Genomic DNA, 21,641 nt, shown 5'->3' on the forward strand with positions numbered 1-21,641 from the left:
CTTGTTTTTAGAGAAAGTGTCCGTAATACGGAGGTAAATAATACCTATAAAAGACAAGAAAGACTGTCCGTGTCCGTACTAGAGAGTGTCCGCTTTAGAGAGGTTTGCCAATATGTTTTTTCCTATTACGGTGTTTGGGGATTACAAAATATGTCCGTTATGGGAGGTGTCCGCTTTATAGAGGTATCCGTTAGTAGAGGTTTCACTGTATATATATATATAAAAGCCACACTGATTTCTACATAGAAAGAAAGAAAAAAAGATAAAAGTGCCACAATGTTTTATTCCGAAAGAAAACTCTAAAATCCCTCTAGAGATTTGTTTTCCATTTTGGTTGCCAAGAAGATATTACCTACTCAACGTCAAACAGACTGAGATCTAGTTCGCTTTTGGCTGTCTACATACACAGGACACATACATACATACACAAACACACAGACAGAACTGTTAAGAGAAAAACAGAATTTCAAATACATTCACAGACTTGGGGCTCAACGTTGGATATTTTTTTTTTTCGATTTTCTTTTTTCCCATGAAAAGCGAATGAGGAGGGGGGGGGGGAGAAGTACGTACCTACACCAGTTAAAGAAGTATGTTTATATCTATTCGGTCCAAGCTCTTTTTTTTTCTTCTTCGCTTTAGTAACCATGGCGACATTCACTGAACGATCTTAAAAACCTCTTGCCACTTGAAAGAGTTCAAGTCACGTACTTTTTTATTTAAAGTCAAGTACAAAGTGAACTGACAGCACAGTCAAAGTTTCCTTCTTTCTCTTCTTCTTCTTCTGTTTCTTTCCTTTCTTTCTTTTCTTCTAACTTCTCGTCTGCAACTGAAGAAGAAGAAGAAGAAAACTTGAATGCGACTGACTCTTTTGTGGCACAAGTTACTCGTAGACGGAAAAAAAAAAGAAAATGACAAGAGAGCAGACTCCCTCTACTTGAGTATTCTGTGGAGTGTCAACTTCCAACTGTACCTTTGAAGATTAAAAGAAAAAGGAAAGGATTTTCCTAAAAGTACCTTTTTTCGTTACCCAAAACTCAATTAAAGCTACCAATGTAGAAAAAAACAGGGTTTTCTTTCTTTCTCTCTCTTTTTTTTTTTTCGAAGGAAGTATTTTGCATTTAAGTTGTTATGCTCTTTCTGGGTGTTTACGGCTTTTATTCCCGTAATCAAACCACTGGATCGCCTACATAAGAAAGAAAAACGTTTCTGTGTGTATACAAGGGTTAATTTACGTATTTTCTTGATTTCATTTTGTTAAAAAAATAGTTAGAAAAATCCACCAGAAGTCAGAATTATTCTCTGGAATTATTCTCCAGTACGAACCAGTAGGTCAGTGCACAGTTACGTCTTTAAGTTTCTGTTTTCCCAACTGTTTGATGTAAGTTTAGAATAAGTAACATGATTACACAATTCTGGAATTGCAGTATATACTAGCAGAACCTCATTCACATATTTTATGAGCATGGTTCTCCTTGTCATTCCTTCCTTACAACATCTGTCCCTTTACAGATACAGCTGAAAGACGTCTTAATAAAAATCGGTAAGGGGTACCATAAAGAAGAGATTTTTTCAATACCTCACACCTTTTGCAAGGTTTGAGCCTACTTCCGGTTGGACTTTCAAATTAATGTATGATCAGTGATTATATTACATGCAGTATGTAATAAGCAAACACATACACAATTAATTATAATGTCAATAATATATGGTGTTCATTGCACAGAACACTCCAAACAATAAAGATTCATCTTAGACTGGAGAAATGGTTATCCTTCGTTTTTTCATTATCATTTGGACATGAAATAAACGCCTGAGAGACATACTACCTCTGTATACAACTGTGTGCTGTTGAAATGTATAACTCATACGATATGATGCTTTACTTTTTTAAAATTTGAACACTCCCAATGTAGCCCTAAATATTTAATAAGAAATAACGGCCATTTTTTTAAAAAAATGTTCAATTATAACTGAACAATCTATACAAAATTTGCAGTCTATCAGTGAAGACGGCATCTTTCTATAGCTTGTGGTTTCCGAGATATCATTGTCAAAAGGATTAACCACAAACGTATAAACGTTCACAAACATAATTTTTTCTTGACCACAAACATATAAACCTGGCATTTTAATATATACCTTGGTAGATACTCAACTATAATAGTGCAAAGTATTCTCAGAGTTGCGGAGGGGACCATGTTATCATTTAAAACTGACCTTATTAGTAAAATAAGAATGTATCAGACTATGTGTAACGTTAATTCTTAATTGTAAACCATCAGGCGTACCACTCATGTCTAAAATGATTGTCGCATATCTATAACTATGTTCTTGTAAGAATGTAATTTGATAATGATTTTGCAGGTACTTTTAATACTGATACTATGTGTATAATCGGGAAATGTATATTTGTGGTAAATTTCATAGCAAAAGAATTATAAATATGAAAATTAGAATGAATAAAATAAAATGTTGCTAAATGGACAAGAAAGTTTTATTGTTCGTATTTACTGCTCTTTTGACATGAAATTTGCCACATAATAGCTTTGCCGATTATACACATACTAACATTATAAGAAATACCGGGTGAATTCGCTAACAAATTATATTTCTACAGCAGTATATTTATAGACATGCGACAATAATTTTGGACATGAGTGTACATGTCACTACTTGCATCACTTGTTTCTCTGGCGCTACTAGATGTCGCTCCCTACTCAATGGTTTAAATCATCATAATGATGTATTTAACGAAGTTATTGGATAACTACCTAAATATGGTATCGGGTTTGGGTGCTTGATAGTGTACATGATAATAATTAGATCTTAATAATGATAATAATTACGCACGATTTTAACATGTGGTGTAGAATGGGCCGAAGACATCGGAACAACTATTTAATACAAGGTTAGCATAAATGATTCATTCGCTTTGAAAAGGTTATATTTTCAAAATTATTACACGCACTCACATGAAAGATAGTTTGCAAGTGTATTCTAGGTTTGCATTGTGTATTCTAGGTGGCAACACGAATCCGTTATCTATCCCAGTTCGTGACTACCTAAACGAAGAACTTCCGCATCGCTGGATTGGGTGTATTAGTGAGAATGACCTAGCCTTGTTCCCCTGGCCTCCCAGATCTCCTGATTTAACGCCCTGCTTCCTGTGGGGGTACGTTAAGGGCCTTGTTTATGTAGCTCCACTACCGCAATCCTTAGTGGAGCTCAAAGAACACATCAGTGCTGCAGTGCAGACATTTGACAGGACTAAGCTACAAAATGTACGGAATGAGATCGAGTATCGTCTGGACGTATGTGGTATCATCAAAGGGGAACATATTGAACATTGATGGAGGGCGTATAAACTTGGTGAGTTTGTGGTTATTTTCATATATCTTTCATGTATTTTGTATGTGTAATACTTTTGAAAATATAGCCTTTTCAAAATGACTTGATCATTTATGCTAGCCCTGTGTAATGCAAGATCTCTCTCAGCAGGAACAAACTTCCACGAGTTGGAAGGAAAGCTAAGGTTATCTGAGAGATTGTCGGATTAATTCGGCTGCACTTTGAGCACAGGATAGGACAGTCGAACCGATGTACAGTATCGCATATTCGCACGAGTACGTGGTAGACAAACGTTGTGATTGAGATACACAGTCAATGCACTCAGATCTCTCTCTCTCTCCCCACATCTACTGCTGCCTCCATCTGCTTCGGTATCGTTGTCCTGCCTCTGGTCAATGTACGATTGGCCTTAAGCAAAATAAGAAAAAAATACTAATCGAATTGATACGCGAACACCTGTTCTATTACAGAGGATCAGGATGTGGTAAGACCGGTTATGTTTAGTTTCTTATCAACGAAAAACTTAAAAAAAAAGTCTTGAACATAGATAGTACCTCTGGTCACGTAGCAAGATTTGTTATCAAACTCTTCCAGAGATATACACCACCCAAGTGATTCAAATGCATGCTCCAACAAGCCACTCAAAAGAGGAAGTGGAAAAAATTTACGAAAAAACATAATGATATCATGGAAGATTTCAGTGCTAGAATACGACAAAAAAAAAAAAAAAAAAAGCCAAACGAAAACTTAATAGGAAATCTCGGATATTGCGAAAAAGACGAACGTGGAAACCTTTTGTAGAATTAATCTAAGCCGAGAAGATATCTGTGTTATGAATTTCCTCTTCAAGAAAAAGCCGTACAGAGGTTGAACATGGAGATATCCGAAATTTAAATACATGCGAAATTCACTACATCATGTGAAATAGAACATACATTATTCAAGACTTCAATGTTCTGAACAGGTTCAATATAGGAAGTGACTATCGAATGGTAAAGTGTTCGAACTTCACAAACTGGAAAGAAGTAAGCTAGTAATGCGACAGGAACCTGTAGAAAAGGACTTTAATCAAGAACGTAGAACTGAAAAAAGTATTGCCACACTTAAATAGGATATGGACATTTCAGGAGGTAACAGGAAGGTTACAAAAATTCAGATGGATATAGCTACGAAAATAGAAAATTGCACAATGAAGAAAAATTAAAAGAGAATCTCCGAAGAAACATGACGTCTGATGAAAAGAAGAAGAGAAATGAAGATTAATAGTGACAACGCGAAATCCAAAATAGAATAAGTGAAACTATGCAATACAACACGGAAATGCACTACAGAAGCAACATCATAAGAAAACAACTAAGTTTCGTTTCACAGTGTGAAACTACATACTACAGTAGACTTCCAAATTATGGGAATTCAATACTCAAACTTGAAGTAGTATATCTACATCTACTGTTGCAATTAACTCGCACGCTCAATTCATACGAAAAAGCGCTGTTTCTTGCTGTTTTTCTTCTATTTCGATAAACATTGCAACCAAAAATCGTTTATTTCAACCACTTCTGGATTGGATAGAGGGTTAAGGAAAGAGATAGAACTTTCAATAATCTTTTATTTTAACCACTTCTGGATTGAATAGAGGGTTAAGGAAAGAGATAGAACTTTCAATAATCGTTTATTTTAACCACTTCTGGATTGAATAGAGGGTTAAGGAAAGAGATAGAACTTTCAATAATCGTTTATTTTAACCACTTCTGGATTGAATAGAGGGTTAAGGAAAGAGATAGAACTTATTCTTGAATCGATTGCTAAAACCACTTCTCGATATCTTTTAGGGTTCGAACCGGCAGCGTCATTTCAGATTTTGCTTGGAAAAGAGGAGGCACAGTGGACAAAAATAAAGATCTAGCCGGAAAAATAGATGACGCAAGTCGAAGTATTTCTGTGTCAATAAAGTGATAAATGTAGTAAGAAACGTATTGCAGTTCTTTTATTATCATACTGCATGTAATTAGAAACACGGTCTGAGAAAAATAAATGTACGTACAAATATAATACAGACACAGTAATCGCAACAAGAATATTACAAATGAATTTGAATATATATTTAAATAAGAATATGAGCCTGCAACTAAAGAACAAGAACATAGCTAACTGAACATTATGAAGCTAACTGAACAATCTAGAAGGAAAAAAAAAAAAACCCACAGAGTTGTGTTACCGTCATTCGTCGACCCGCTACCTCTCGGTTTCGGTTTATTGGCGAGCAATTCCACTATTTGACCTAAGCATTGGGCAACATCATGTTTACATGTTTCATAGGCGTTATTGTCAGGTAAACTTCTCATTTGCGATTTTCTCACTTCAAGCCTGTGTGACATGTGGATAATACATTCGAAAATCATATCCAGGCATGTAGTGGCGTATTTAAGGGGGGATTCCGGGCTTAAACCCCCGAAATTGTATTTACTATATTAAAGTAAATGAAATATCTTGTAAAATTTTCACATTTCCAGGAATAAAGTTAGCAAAGCCCCCCCCCCCTTCCGAAACAAAATCGTAAATACGCCACTGCAGGCATGCAACACAGATAGGCCAAAACGATATTTTTCCGGGTCATGTTCGGTTTGCTTGTTTGCCATGTCCAAATTGTTCATTTTAAATGGCTTACCTCTGCACACAGCAATATTCTGACGGAATGTCAAAGTATCGCTTATCTTTCCATTCATCATAGTCATCATGTGCGTCACCAGAGATACATCCACTTCATTCGCGGTCACTGTTGTTGAGTGAAGTTCTGATACCTGTCGTTCAATAATGTGTAATTATTTCTTGCCTTGCTAATTCTTTTGTCTCCTTGTATATACGTTAGTTTGATTGGATGACAGAAACTTGTCGACGAAGGGCGCAGGTTTTGCCACAATATCAACCTTTTGTTATATTCTTGGTTACAATAAAGCTGCAGCGGTATCGTTGAGATTATAAATATATCAGCATCACTTTGAGTAATATTATCTACAAACGTCTGTATTCACTGTGGCCAGTGCTACCATCACACCCCATTTGCAGACAAAGCTAGCAATTTCTCTTCTGTGTATGACAATGTAACAAGTATAGGGCTCGCCGAGAGCTGGTTTGTGTAACCTCTTTTACAATGGAGGCTGCGTCCCGCTAACTCGAAGTTCGGAAATAATATTTTGCAGTATACAGTACAGTGGTGGATCCATGGAAACCTTCTTATTTTAAATATATAAATAAAACCCATCTTAGAGTTTGGAGCTCTTAAAAGTAGCTCTAAGTAGCAGTATTACAACCCACCGTCCCCCCAGAAGTCTGTCCTGGATCCGCCCCTGATACAGTATTTCTTTCTGGTTGTGTGATTCTACTAACGGCTTCACTTTCATTTGCTTTCCTGTCTTCTGTACATCGCCCAAATACTTTTTTTTGATCTTTCAACTTTTGTCGTTGACAGACCAAGTATACTAGTTGAACATTCGAACAAAACACTCACTTTTGGGGCAAATTTAAATGATTTATCAAGCCATACACTATACGCCTTGAGAAATTGGTCTTTCGTTCTGAAACATTTCTTCCACCGCTTGCTAAAATCATTGAAGAATGTCCGCACAACTACATATGCAAAGCTCAGCATGTCCTCTGCAGCACCGTCTATTCCCAGTTTGGTGCAGACATATATGGCAAGCGTACCCTTGGTCTCTATGTTGTTCTGTAGCGAGTTGAACAGTTCGCGTCGTGCCACCGAAGCCATCATCATAGGCGCGGATTGCTGCATTTGCAAAGAAATATAAGGAAAAGGGGCAGATAGGAAACATTTATTTCTACAACTTAAAAGTGAACACTTCAGCAAAACAATTGTGTAGCATTTACAATGCCATTACATGCCATTCGAATTATAACTCTATATAAAAACAGGGAAGCTTCGTTTCAAAGGTTTATTCCACGGGATACAACGTTGGTGTACGTTGTAAGCACTAAAGCTTAGCGTGATGACCGTATATGAGCTACACTCAAAGTAAATATATGTATGAAAAATAATAACGCTAGAAAATGCTAACGCTCGGACTTTTTTCCGGCTATATTGCCATCTTTATCCACTGAGGGATGAGGAGAGAAGACCCCTCTTGATGTAAACAGTTTTTCACATTTTTCATTGGTATATTATTTCCCTATTGATAAAAATATACAAAAACTCAGGAGGGAGAGTGCACACCATTTCCGAGACTTTCAAATGAGGCCGCCCCTGGTCCGAACTCACGACTTTTCACTTACCAGGTGAGCATACTCTTTCGACCCTTTGTTTCTAGATTCGGAGCAGACGCTTTGCTCCCTTCATTTCTCTTCAGTTAGCACCGTCTCTGTTAACATGCGTGTTCTTGTAATTTTAACCAAGCTCGTTATCTCGCAATCTGCCACAGACGGATAAAAAAAAAAAAAAAAAAGCGAGGCCAAAATGAAAAAAAAAAAAAAAAGAGGGCTGCTCATTTTCCTTGGTTCAATAGCTGGCAACATCTGTCTGAGATGAAGCATCAAGAGCTGGTGTCATTTTCACTCTTTTCATTGATTTTCCACTAGCAACGTTCATCTTTCTTCTACCTTCTCCTCCCCCAACCTCCCCCCCGAAAGCCTTCAAGGCAGCCTCTCAATGCCCTTAAGTGTATCGTGAACGAGTGTCACTTCCATCAACTTTTCCTGTTATAACATCGTATACGAGACTCCCCCTTCCTATACAAACAAGAAAATAATAAAAATATAACAACAACACAAAATAATTGAAGGCAATTTGCAACATCGGAAGTAGAAGTACTTGTTGATTACCAATTTTGTTTTAAAAGTTACTCTCAAATAGCGACTGCCAAGTGTTATCAAGTACTATGTAGGTTAACAGATTCAAACAGTCACTGTAACTTGTAAACACGTTTCTACTCCTTACACATGAGGTTTCCAATATTTTATTTTTTACCCGAGAATTGTAGATGATTGGTGAAAAGTAATATCGAGCTGACTGATGGAAATTCTACCAATGCTTGAACTTGTTTATATAATACACGTACCGCTCATTAAATCGGTGTTTCATCTCATACGCAATAGTGACTAAAGTGGGTCAGAAATATTAAAGGAACGCTGTCTTAGCGGATGCTTACATAGATCACGCTGTCGTAGCGTATCAGTATCACTGATGAGACTTGTATCTTTTTTAGAGATGTGTCACTGTTAGGAATTTTGGTGTTACTGATAGGACTGCTGTTTCACTGTTAAGTGTGTTGTGTTACTGTTTGGGGTGTTGTGTCACTGTTAAGAGTGTTGGTGTCACTGTTAGGACTGTTGGTGTCACTGTTACGACTGTTAGTTTCACTGTTAGAAATGTTGTGTTGCTGTTAGGAATGCTTGTGTCACTGTTAGGACTGCTTGTGTCGCTGTTAGGACTGCTTGTGTCACTGTTAGGATTGTTAGTGTCATTGTTAGGACTGCTTGTGTCACTGTTAGGACTGTTAGTCTCACTGTTACGACTGTTAGTGTCACTGTTAGAAATGTTGTGTCGCTGTTAGGAATGCTTGTATCACTGTTAGGACTGCTTGTGTCGCTGTTAGTATTGTTAGTGTCACTGTTAGGACTGCTTGTGTCACTGTTAGGACTGTTAGTGTCACTGTTAGGACTGCTTGTGTCACTGTTAGGACTGTTAGTCTCACTGTTACGACTGTTAGTGTCACTGTTAGAAATGTTGTGTCGCTGTTAGGAATGCTTGTGTCACTGTTAGGACTGCTTATGTCGCTGTTAGGACTGCTTGTGTCACTGTTAGTATTGTTAGTGTCACTGTTAGGACTGCTTGTGTCACTGTTAGGACTGTTAGTCTCACTGTTAGGACTGCTTGTGTCACTGTTAGGACTAGGGATGCACACGAAACAAGATTTGAGGCTGTCTCTTCTCGAAAAGGTGCCGCGAAAGTTATGACTCGTCTCGAAAAAATTGTATCTGTTTTTTTCATTGGAAGAGCTCTGTCTCGTTTCGTGCGCATCCCTATGGTGTCACTGTTAGAATTGTTTTGTCACTATTAGGAATTTTTATGTAACTGTTAGGAGTGTTGGTGTCACTGTTAGGAGTATTGGTGTCACTGTTAGGACTGTGTCGCTAGTACGACTGTTGGTGTCACTGTTAGGACAGTTGGTGTTACTATTAGGAATGTCTTGGTCACTGTTAGGAATGTTTGTCATTGTCAGGACTGGTGTGTCACTGTTTGGAATGTTTGTGTTACTGTTAGGACTGTTGTGTCACTGTTAGGATTGTTGATCTTACTGTTAGGACAGTTGGTGTCACTGCTAGGACTGTTGGTACCACTATTAGGACTGTTGGTGTTTCTGTTAGGACTGCTAGTGTCACTATTAGGACTGTTGGTGTCACTGTTAGGTCTGTTGGTGTCACTGTTAGGAGTATTGATGTCACTGTTAGGACTGTTGGTGTTACTATTAGGACTGTTGTGTCACTGTTAGGAATTTTGATGTAACTGTTAGGAGTGTTGGTGTCACTGTCAGGACTGTTGGTGTCTCTTAGGAATGTTGGTCAAAGTTTATACGGGGGAGGGTCAAAATTTATACGTAAAGTGAATCATAATATCTGTAAGGTAGGCAACCCAACTAATTTCCCGGTGTTCCAGGCTGCATACCATTCAGAACTGTGAATTACATAAAGATTATTATTCTTGTGGAAAGAACGGGGGTTTTCAGGTAGTATTTGTCTAAAAATAATTTTTGTTATTAAACACTAGTGGTTTGATTAAGCGATCTCTTGCGATTTTTTTCAGTTACAAAAAAATCTAAATTTAAAATGATAATTGGAAATGAACATTAAAGAAAGGCTCATGAGTAATGCTGCGGGGAAGTTAGGCCCGCCATACACTACAGGATATATCCTAGAAAATCTACGATTTTTTCTAGAGTCAAAATCTCAACGTGTATGGCATCAGATCGCATCTCATTTCCTATGTTCTGAACGATCCTATGAGATTTCTCTTGTATAGAGCACGCTCAATTGTATAGAGAGAAAGTGAAAAAAAATATGGATGTGAAACAATCATCTTTGGTGATCTACGTGGTTGAAAGAGCAAAAATACTCGAGAAAATGAAGAGTGGTGCAGGCAGAGGCGGATCTAGAAGTTAAAAACTGGGGGAGGGCAATTAGAACTCAGACTATGAAAGATATATAATGAGTTTTCCATAAACTTTCAAAAAATATAAGTAATAGCTTAAATTATTTTTGTCACTCAAAAAACTGGGGGGTCTAGGCCCCCCGGCCCCAGGCTAGATCCTCCTCTGGGTGCAGGTACAGATGACGTATGTTTTGCTAATTTATTCTTATACAAATTTTTACCGCAATGCACTATGGATCAACATCTCGCAATGGTCATTCGGTCAGACAGGAAAAATCTTCACAAAAGGACAGGATTTCCTACGAGATATGTCGTAACATTTTTTCTCAGATAAATCCTAAGATATTTCCTAGGATTTATCTTATACGAATAAATAAATAAATAAATAAACAGAAAATGCATGGAAAAGCTTACCTCTATTTTGTCCAGATGTCTTGCGTGATTCCACTTCATATTGGGCACTTGGTTCCTGGCTACCTCCTCCACAAGCTCCTCTTCAATTGGGTCTCGCATCAGTTGTTTGCTTACAGAGGTCATCCGTGGTTTCTCACCTCTTCCTTGATCACCCTGATCCCTAAACTCTGTCAAAGTATCAACTACATTTTGACCATTTTCTCTGCTACTACTGATCGTATTATTTGTTGATGATGAAACAGACGTCCTTGGGCTTTCTTGTAGTAAATTTTTGTTTTGGTCCCTTTGGCCCGAAGACGACGTTGTTTGGGTTTGTGGTTGGTGCTGTTGATCTTTCATAAGACTTTCGTACTTAACGTAGGAGTCCATTTTGTCTGGTAATAGACGTAGTTTCGATTGTTGCTGGGGCGATGGTGGTGGTAAGTTGTTCGATAACTTGCTTTCTTTCGGTGGCGCTATGACAGACACCGCAATGTACGCGCTCCGATGCTTATTTGGTCCTCCACGCTGTCTTCCTAGCTTCCCATTGGCATTTCCCGCTCCACCCCCAAGAGGACTCGTCGTGACTCTGTGGTAAGTAAAATTAGGCCACTGTTTATTGGTGCTCTTACCCTTGTAACTGGAGCCCCAGTACTGGTTGTTCGAACTTGACATTACACGCCCTCCGTTGTTATTACTATTACCTTGATTGTTGACGTTGTTACTGTGATTGTTCTTGTTGCTCCCCGAAGAACCTCTCGACGAAGACAATTCCGCAATGGCTCTGTCCAAAGGTGATAACGGCACTGGGCCATCGTGATATCTGGAGTACACAGAACCTGGCCACGGACTTGGGCGTTGAACTCCGTACGGTGATACAGGCCATGAGTTGTCCCATTGGTTCTTGAGAACACCTGATATAAGTTCCGGTTCATCTTTCTCGTTTGGAGGGTTATTATTAATATTATTATTGTTGATATTGTTCTTATTGTCTTTTACAGGTTCAAACACGTGAAGCCCTGCTTTCTCCATTTCTTTTCTTCTTGCTTTACTCTCCTGTTCGAAATCTGAAGTTTTATTCTTGTCTTTACCTCCTTTCGCCTGTTTCTGCTTTTTTCTACTACCTTTCCTATTTTCTGAATCTTTTTCTTCTAACTCAGTACTATTATTCCGTTCTGCCTTTTCCTTTTTACCTTCTTTCACTTTCTTTTTCTTCTTCTTTTTCTTGTCTTTATCAGTTTTCTTTTTCGTTCCTTCAGTTGTTGTCTCTCCACCTTTTCCTTCCGTCAAGTTCTTCACTTCTTGCAATGTTTTGTGAGCGGCTATGACGTCCTCGTCTACTTGCTCTGTAAAATACAAAGAAAAAACAAATTATGTTAAACGTTATTAGTAATTTACGGTAATTATTACAATCACAATAACAATGTAATCTCATTTAAATTATGTTTGAAATACAAAGTGTGATCAAAAAGTACGGTGAATGTAGTTGCACATTGCCATCTATCAATGTTGTATCCATTTCAACTAGTAAGCCTGGTAGCCTAAACCTTTAGTACAGCCAATGACGTGTTTGAACGAGTTGTGACATGTTAGTTGGCTTCTAGAAGCAGAAGAGTGAGGACGTGTTAAGAGTGTCTGTCGCGCGCCAATATTAACTTTTGTTCTAAGCTGCAAAAACAGTCCCAAAGAAGCTCATGAGTTCTTAAAATGAGTGTATGGCGATGAAGCTGTGGCATTGAAGACTGTTTAAAAGCGGTATGAGCAATTCAAAAGCAGCAAGGAGTCGGTTGAAAACGAGCAACGATCGAGACGCCCTTCGACGTTAAAAACAGATGAAAACATACACAAAGTGGCACAAATCATTTGTTCAAACAGGCGAATAACTGTTCGGAGAGCTTTCCGAAGAACTAAACATCTCGTATGGGTCCGTGGAAAGCATTTTTACCGCCGATTAAATGGGTAAATGGCTTCCTTCTTCACCACGAAAACGCACTGTGCCACACCTTGCTTTTGATCGGCGAGTTTTTGGCCGGAAAATATTCCTGTCTGTCCACATTCGCTGTGCTCTTCAGATATGGCATCATGCGACTTTTGGCTTTTCTCAAAAATTAAAATCATGCTTAAAGGAAAACATTTTGACACCATTCCTGACATTGAGGGGGCACGACAGAACACCTGAATGCCTTCCAAAAAAAAAAAGCCTTCCAGAAATGCTTCCAGTCATGGATTCAACGTTGGGATAAGTGCATTTCTAGTCAAGGACAGTTCTTTAAAGGAAATTAAATCAAATTACATGTAAGATTATTACTTTGTTTCAAAAAAAAAAAAAAAAACTATTCACCGCAGTTTTCAATCACACCTCGTATAATTACTTTCTTACTATGTTCTTGTGCAATTGTTTCGTAACTATTTTTACTTCCACCTTTACAGTTCATGAGAGCTGCCTTGTGCTAAATGACCAAGTTTGTCGAACTATCATTTAAAAACACACACTAAATTTTATTTATAGTACGTAAGGCATTAATTTTATACGGTCAAAATTTAGCATTACAAACAAAGTATTGATTGTATATCATTTTATCATTTTTTTTTTTTGAAAATTTAGTAGGTTATTCAGGTTTAACTTGAAACTTGATTTGATTCAAATACATTTCTATCAGCAGCATTATTTTTTTATTTTGGTAGATAAGACCCCTGATATAAGTAGATTTCCGTTGGTATAGAACTATCTTATTCATTAAAATGTATATAAATCTCATGCTTAGAGGAAAATTGCCCTCTCTGAAACCATAAATAACACTCCTGCTACAAAGTAATTGCACTCAAAGAGAAGGAGAAAGAAATCATGTAAATGAACTCAAATAGTTTACAAACAAATTACAAGTACAGAGATCAAACATCTATGAAATTACTACTAATAACAATATATTATTAAACATTACGTATATTACATTTATTTTTAATATAACAAATAATATATGTATGTAACACATCTTGAATCAGGGGTGCAATCACGCAGGGGATCCACTGGTCCGAATACCCCCAAAACTTTGTAAAACTGCTGAAAGTGAACACGTTGAGGTTAGGAAAGGAAATGAAATGAAATCTTTAAGTTTTACGTCCCACGGTTATGCCGGTTAGGCTAAAGAAGACGGTGATAATGAGAAATGAATGAAATGGTGGAATGAAGAAAGTGGGAGGAAACGGGAGAACCCCGAGAAAACCCACGAGCACGATGTTTGTCCACCACAAAGTCCACATGGCGTGAGCTGGGATCGAACCAGGGACCCCAAGCACCGGAGGTGAACGCTCTACCACTGAGCCACCGCGCCCCCGAGGTTGGAAAGAAGTGGCGATGACTCTTATGCTCCAGAAGATGAGAATCACATCAAGACCAGGACCAAAAACACCAATTTCTGCATCACGTAGAAAAACTGATGGACATTTCCTAATACAATGTGATTCAAACATGTAACATATGTGAAAAAAGAATGCTCGTTTGTAGTGTTTCGAATGCAAGAAAAAAATTCACATCCATTGTTTTCCTAAATAACATGGCATTGATGCAATTGTAATATTATTGTTGTTTTTCTGTAAAGATTAAAAAATATATTGAATATCCAGTTGTATTATATTCATATTGTAAATTATATGCTGTTGTATTATACTGTATTCAAATCTGTATTCCATTCTTCTTCACAGTAAAACCATGGGGATTCTGCAGAATAAACACGTATACTTAAAAAAAAGAAACATTCTCATTTTAGCTCAAATAATAGAAGACTAAACTCATGTAAAAATATACATTTACATTCTAAAACTAGAAAGCGCCAATGTTCCCCAATGGGAACACGACATATTCCACACATTCAAAACGATTTTTGTAAATAAAAACATATAAAATTCTAAATTTACTTGTATTTACAAAAAAACAAGCATACTTTTGTTAGATATTTAGTTCCTTCTCAATTTGGCAGGTAAATGGTTAGAGAAAATTCCACTGAGGAAGATTCACTGGAGGATTCCACTTCATATGGCAATGATATCTCTGGATTCGAACCGAGGATATCTGACGAATGTAAACAAGCAGGTATTCTTATGATCCTAGCGCCAAGTCTTAAAAAAGTCTTTCAAACTTTACGAAAGAAGGAGGAGAGGGGATAGTCAATTTGTCTAGACGCGTTATGAGAATGCTGATGTGAATATGTAAGCTGTGAAGAAAGAAAGAAAAGGTAACAAGGAATCCTGCTTTCACGTAATCCAAAGCACGGATAAAACATATTTCACAGAGTGTTGAGTGAGGGTTTTATGTTTGAAAGATGAAACCGGAGTTTCTCGATTATGGAATGTCATTTTATTAGGTTTGAAAGAGACACAGAGAGGAATGAAAGCATTGAGTGGCTATTGGAAAATCCGTGAGGTGAGACGTAAGGTCATTGGAGTACGTAGCTCAATGTAGCAATGTCAATTTGGCACCTCATAGCTGGAAGCTTGAGAAAGGGAGAGAAAACTCGTATTATTTATAGGATTTTCTGGAATCCTGGAAGAGGTTATCCTCCAGTTGGTTGTTTTTCTTTCTGAAGAGTACGTGTGCGCTGCCTCCTTCCGAGTCTTTCTCCCGGTTAAGAAAGCGTGGAAGGGTCATATCCCTACGTTTTATACCTCCCTTGATAATGCTCCCACGGAGATAGTACTCGGCAGTTTACGACGTGTACGGGAGCGCTTAATCGATGATTTGGTTGTCGGACGGAACGACAGAAGTGGGATGGGGGCACAGCAGCAACAGAGAAATTTCCAGTTTCCTTGCGATACTAGTTTCACATATTCAGTTAATATATGGTCTCCTTGAGATCCATCATATGTGGTTTATTTATGAATCATATACCTCACAGCCAAGGAAGTAATTTTCATGAATTCCCTCTGATGTTTATGTTTTGTAAATCTTCCTCATTCCGTATAACACACACTGAATATAATTCCAAAATATATGTAGCAAAATATATGACATTCTTGAAGACATATAACAAAATAAATTATCAGTTATTTCGATTGTCTATAAAACATCAACGAAACAGCAACGAAAGAAAAGCGAGATCTGGTATAAGAAATAGTATAATATTGCGTTATGCAGCATGATAAATCACGACGCAACTTAGTTGTTATTCAGAAGGTAATGTCACAATACGGTTAAGGTCATTCCAGGGGTTCGAATTTATTTCCTCATGGACATAAAATTAGATATGCATACGTGTTGTTAATGTGGGTTTTTACCGTAGAAATCTCGGATTTATGGGAAGCAACTTCACGAAATATCAATATTCTAATAACGTTAGTAAATCCAGACGTAAAGTATAACGCTTCATAAACATGGCATCCAAAAGCACAGAAGCTTATTAGAAATTTGAAATAATCCACAATAAAATTGCGTGCTTCTTGATTAGTGTTGTAAATAGAAAAAAAAACCGTTCGTATTTTTTCAGAAATGTACGTTTTTTTTAGAAAAAAAACATTGCCTCTCGTTTTTTTTCTAAATTTCGTTTTTTTTTCAAATAGTCATTTGTAATGCATCTTACGTCTATTTAAGTATGAAATATTTTTATGTAGGTGTAATCACCGTAAAATCCAACATAAATTAAACGCTAGATACTGATATGCTACAAATATTTTACAATTTATATGAATACCATACCTATTAACAATTCGGGTTTCAGCAGTTTTCATCAATATCAACTAAGAAATAAAAGTAGAAGTGAAATTTGGTTTTTTCGTGAAAGCAGGCCTTTAATAAGCACGAAAATAATGTCACGAACAGTATAAAATTCAAATAACTTGTCTAAAGGTAAAAACTAATACTAATTTGCCTAATAGTATTTTTCTAAATGTCATATATAAATAATTTGTCGACTAGATATATATGATATGCAGAGCCGGCTCTACCATATATGCAGTGGCGTATTTACGATTTTGTTTCGGGAGGGGCTTTGCTAACATTCGGGGGGGGGGGAGCTTTGCCTGAAAATGTGAAAATTCTGCAAGATATTTGATATACTTTACTATAGTAACAAATAAAACACAGTTCTGACCAGAGCAGAATGAAATATATTAAAAACTATACTTACAATGTGTTACAGTTTCAAGGACCTAACGTCCTCTTCATCAGACACAAACAGAGTATATCATGAAGAGTGTTTGGGTCTGATGAAGAGGACGTTAGGTCCTTGAAACTGTAACACATTGTAAGTATAGTTTTTAATATATTTCATTCTGCTCTGGTCAGAACTGTGTTTTATTTGTTACTCTACTTATCCAGAGCCATGGAATTTGTTCTTTACTATAGTAAGTACGATTTCGGGGGAGCTTAAGCCCGGAAGCCCTCCTAAATACGCCACTGTATATATGCAACACGTGCATTTGCGTGGAACAGCAAGCTTGGATGGTCCGGCAAAATCTGTCATAAGTATATTATTTAAATTAAATATTTCTTGTTGGAAACAGACTTCATGATGATGGTAGTTACAATTACTAAGCTGACCTTCTATTTGAATACTACATTCATAAATTATGTTTAGGTTGCATTAGTTTAAGGCCACATGGACAATGCTAAAGCAAATGGTCGAATAAATCCGAGCACAAATCGCTTGATTGTTGTCAAATGCAAGAATTCAATTCTCGAATAGTAGTGAATATCTTTTCCATTTAGTAAGTTATCACAGTTTTGATATGAAAGTAGTCCTGTTTTTGTCAGAAGCAAGTTCCTTATCATTGAAGATAGAAATAAGTTTTCTTTTAAAATGTTAGAAGATGTGGAAGAAAAATCAAGAAATAAAGATAAAAGCGCTAGTTGCACTGGAATTGCAAACTGAAACATTGAGATTGAAGCTCGATAGTGAATTCTATAAAAAGGATTACCATCTTTCCTATGCAGGTGTGTTTGCTTTATCTTTCACTATCATAATAGATTAACATTTAAAGAAAAAAATAGATACAACGGAATTGCATTTTTAATAAGTATTTAAGCCTTTCTGAGTGCGACTGTACTTACCCTCACCTTTGTTGTTCATGCTGGAGTACCATACTTAAAATAATGACTTCTAAGATTTATTATTTCTGGAGAAAGGGGGAGGCGGAAAATTATGCCATTGCACGAGGCGACAAATTGACTAGGATCTGAATATAGGATGACTCAATTTGAAGTAATGCAGGGTGTTTCAAAATTAATATTAGGTTTTTGACACTTTGTAGTATCTATTACAATTAACTTACAATTCTAAATATTATATCAAATGAAAGAGCAACTCAAACAGTTTTGTACGCACGCATGTGCATACGTTGTTTCTTCTGGCTGCCATTAGAAAGAGCAAGTAGTAAAGATGGAGACTAGAGAGCAGAATGCTTTTTGTGTTTTAATAAAGACTGAACCTGTACAGTGCAACCGTCTGTGTGAAGAATATTAAGGAGACGCTTGCAACTACTTCTTTATTGTTTACAACGTTACTACGTTTAGTTGCTACAGATCTAAAACCTAAACTACGGTTTACGTGCCAATTTCGCAAGTGAAATATTGCTGCATAACAATGAAGATTTTCTGGATCGTGTCGTCTACAGTGATAAATCGACTTTTCACCTAAGAGCTAATGTGAACACTCATAATGTTTGCATCTGGCCGTCAGCAAATCCTCAGGAGATGGTACGATTGAAACGAAACTCCCCTAAATTGAATGTGTTTTGTGCCATATGGCGGAAAGTTTATGGCCTTTCTCGCCTATCGACTAGATGTGTGCCGTGTGATGAATGAATCTCACATTGAACACTTGTAGCAAAGACTGTTTGAGGTGCTCTTTTACTTCATGCATTGCTTATAATTGTTCGTAAAATGTAATAAGTACTACGAAGACTTAAAACCCCAAAATTTATTTTGAAACACCCCACATTTCTCACCAACAGTGTTGGAACTAAGATGTAAAAAGGAGAAAAAAGTTTCCTTATAAAGTTATTGTTTACAACGATATTATTATTAGTCGAGACTATAACTACAACAACAACACGAGTTAGTAGTCAAAAAAATGTAATCAAGTGTATACTCGGTGGTCAAGGTGGCCAAAGTGGCACACACAGGTGTGTCACTTGTTTAATCCGCTCCAGTGTGGACACTAATTAAGATATCGGGATATTATTCTTGCAAAATGTGGTTGGACTATAGTTTATCATATTAATTTCTTTTTCTTCTGGTGTCGAATTTCACCCCAGTAAAAATTCGAAAATTTTCTAATTTCGAATTTCCTTAAATTTTTTCCCTGTAGCTTCCTTCGTTGTAGAAAGACATCCTTAAGACTTGACAGGTAGATACCTCGGATGGACACCTAACTGTTGACATCAATTGGACGGGCCTGCGCGTAGTGTTGCCAATTAGGGAATTTAAAATTCTCCTATATTTGGGCAAAAAATTAGAAATTTTTGTTTATAAATCCGTAGCTATACGTCCGAGTGCAAGTCAACTTACGCCAATCGAACATTTGTCCTTACTTAACAAACGAAAGTACAGATCGTTACATGGGGTAATTAGGGGACGCACGTAAAATTCGTATTTAGGTTCTAGCCCTTGATTTTTCTAGTTTTCCCTTGCTTTTCTCTTTACCGTAATATATTTTTGATAATTAGAAACTTTGTTCCTTAAATATCGCCATAATACTTGTAGGATATATTAGTGGTGTACCAATGTTTCATTTAAGATAGTTTGGGTCTGTCTGGTTGCAGTGTTGCCAGCTACAGAATATTTTAATTCCAGATTTTAGGGTGAAATTTTGAAAAAAATATATGTTTTTTCTCTATTATTTCCCTCTTGTTGGCTATATCGGAACAAACGTACCAGTATCTGGAGGTCTCGTGTTTGCTCTACACAACACACTATAGAAAGTTTCAATAGGATAATTAGGGGAAGTACAGTTGAGGTTTACAGTGGACCTTGTTCTCTAATTGAAGAGATAACTGTGATTTTTTTTAAGGTAGAATGAGATATTTGTTATTGACATGCTTACTTTATTAGATATCGTCACAAAACTTGTAGGATATATTAGAGAAATACCAAAGCTTATTTTAAGATAGTTTGTGTGTGTCTGATAGTAGTGTTGCTAGCTACAAAAAATTTTAATTCCAGATTTTAGGGGCAAATTTTGGGAAAATTCCCTCTTTTATTTCTATTATTTCCTTCTTGTTGGCTACATTCAAACAAATGTACCAGTGTCTAACAGTCTCATCCTTAGCCTACACAGCACACCATAAAAAGTTTCACTAGGATAATTAGGGAAAGTACAGTTGAGGTTTATAATAAACCATGTTCTGGAAATTGTAAGAAAATGGTGAATTTCTGAGGTAGAATGAGATTTTTTAAATTTCATGTTTACTTTGTTATATATCGCCATGATACTTGTAGGATATATTCTTCGAGTACTGCGGTTTATTTTCAGATAGCTTTCGTCTGTCTGATGGCAGCGTTTCCAGCCAAAACAATTAATTCCTAAACAACTATTAGGTGAAAAATTCGGAAAATTTCCCTTTTCCCCTCTATTATTACCCTCTTACTGGCTACATTGAAACAAACGTACCACTACCTGAAAGCTTCCTTTTTGCTCTACAGAACGCACAATAAAAAGTTTCAATAGCAGAATTAGAGAACCTGTATCCCGGCATATTTGATTTTTGCCTCTGAGGCGTAAAAAGTGTCAAAATTTCATGTGTATGACAGAATTTTTTCTTTCCCTCTTTGAATGGAAGCCAGCGACTTCAGGATTTCACGGAACCTTGTCAACACACCAAAGATTTGTTTAGGTGACTTGAACCCATATAGCAGCAGTGGTGCCAGATACAAAAAATTTTTGAAATTCGGTTAGGGAATTTTTTGTAAATTTTCACCCCTACATTTCCCTTAATAATTTCCCACCCGTTGGTAACACTGCAATGCAACTTACACCAAAAAATAGCCACATCCATTTTCTTAAAAACAAGGCCTTAACCATATCAATCGAATGAATAGTTTTTGAGCAATAAGTCACTAACTGGAAATGTAGGAAAACGCTAAAAATGACCTGGGACCGAAAGGAATAATCAAACAATTTTGCTCGTATAGGTTCAAAGAAACAAACGATTTGTAAGTTACGAGGGCTTCGACTCAAGTTCTGTTGATTATTTCAATAATCTGCAACATAAATCAATAAATAATAGTTGCCAGAAAAAAAACAGATTTTTGAAAAAAAAACATGAAAAAGAACGATGTTTTTTATTGAAAAAAACTTCACAGAAAAAAAACCGTTTTTTTACAACACTATTCTTGATATATAAAGAAATAGGAACACATCGATTTTTTTTTAAAATACATAGATTTGCATCACACAACTAACAATTGCAATCGTAAGAGAAAGAAAAGCTAATTTCCCTTTCTCATTCTAAAACCCTGTATTCACTTATTCGATTTATTCGCACAGATAATCGACTTATGCAGTTACCACAACACTAAATCAGTTCTTTTGATTCTGAAACTATGATTTCAACCAACATTGAATGCTACTTGTCGACTTATTCTCCTTTAATCGATTCGAAATCGACCAACAATTTCATTTCAAAGATAATTAAGCGGAAAGCTACGGTACTGTAACAATACTGTTATGTTATGGCGTAATACGAGGGTGATTCAGAAAGTGATGCCTCCAAGCCTACTACTTTGCCAATAGTATTGCAAACATTC

The 21,641-nt window shown here is 36.6% G+C and overlaps 1 protein-coding gene across 1 annotated transcript in view; it reads right to left on the reverse strand.

Annotated features, from left to right (window-relative positions):
- LOC145664842 (uncharacterized) overlaps positions 1 to 21,641 on the reverse strand; it is a 332,279-nt gene that overhangs the window by 16,859 nt on the left and 293,779 nt on the right. Inside the window, exon 6 of the mRNA XM_081731852.1 lies at positions 10,925 to 12,249. Within this exon, the coding sequence (XP_081587978.1) occupies positions 10,925 to 12,249 (1,325 nt within the window). The remainder of the gene's footprint in view (positions 1 to 10,924; positions 12,250 to 21,641) is intronic.

The sequence above is a fragment of the Thermobia domestica genome, chromosome 11 (assembly GCF_964235325.1).
Source record: "Thermobia domestica chromosome 11, izTheDome1.hap1.1, whole genome shotgun sequence".
NCBI classification, from domain to species: Eukaryota; Metazoa; Arthropoda; class Insecta; order Zygentoma; family Lepismatidae; genus Thermobia; species Thermobia domestica.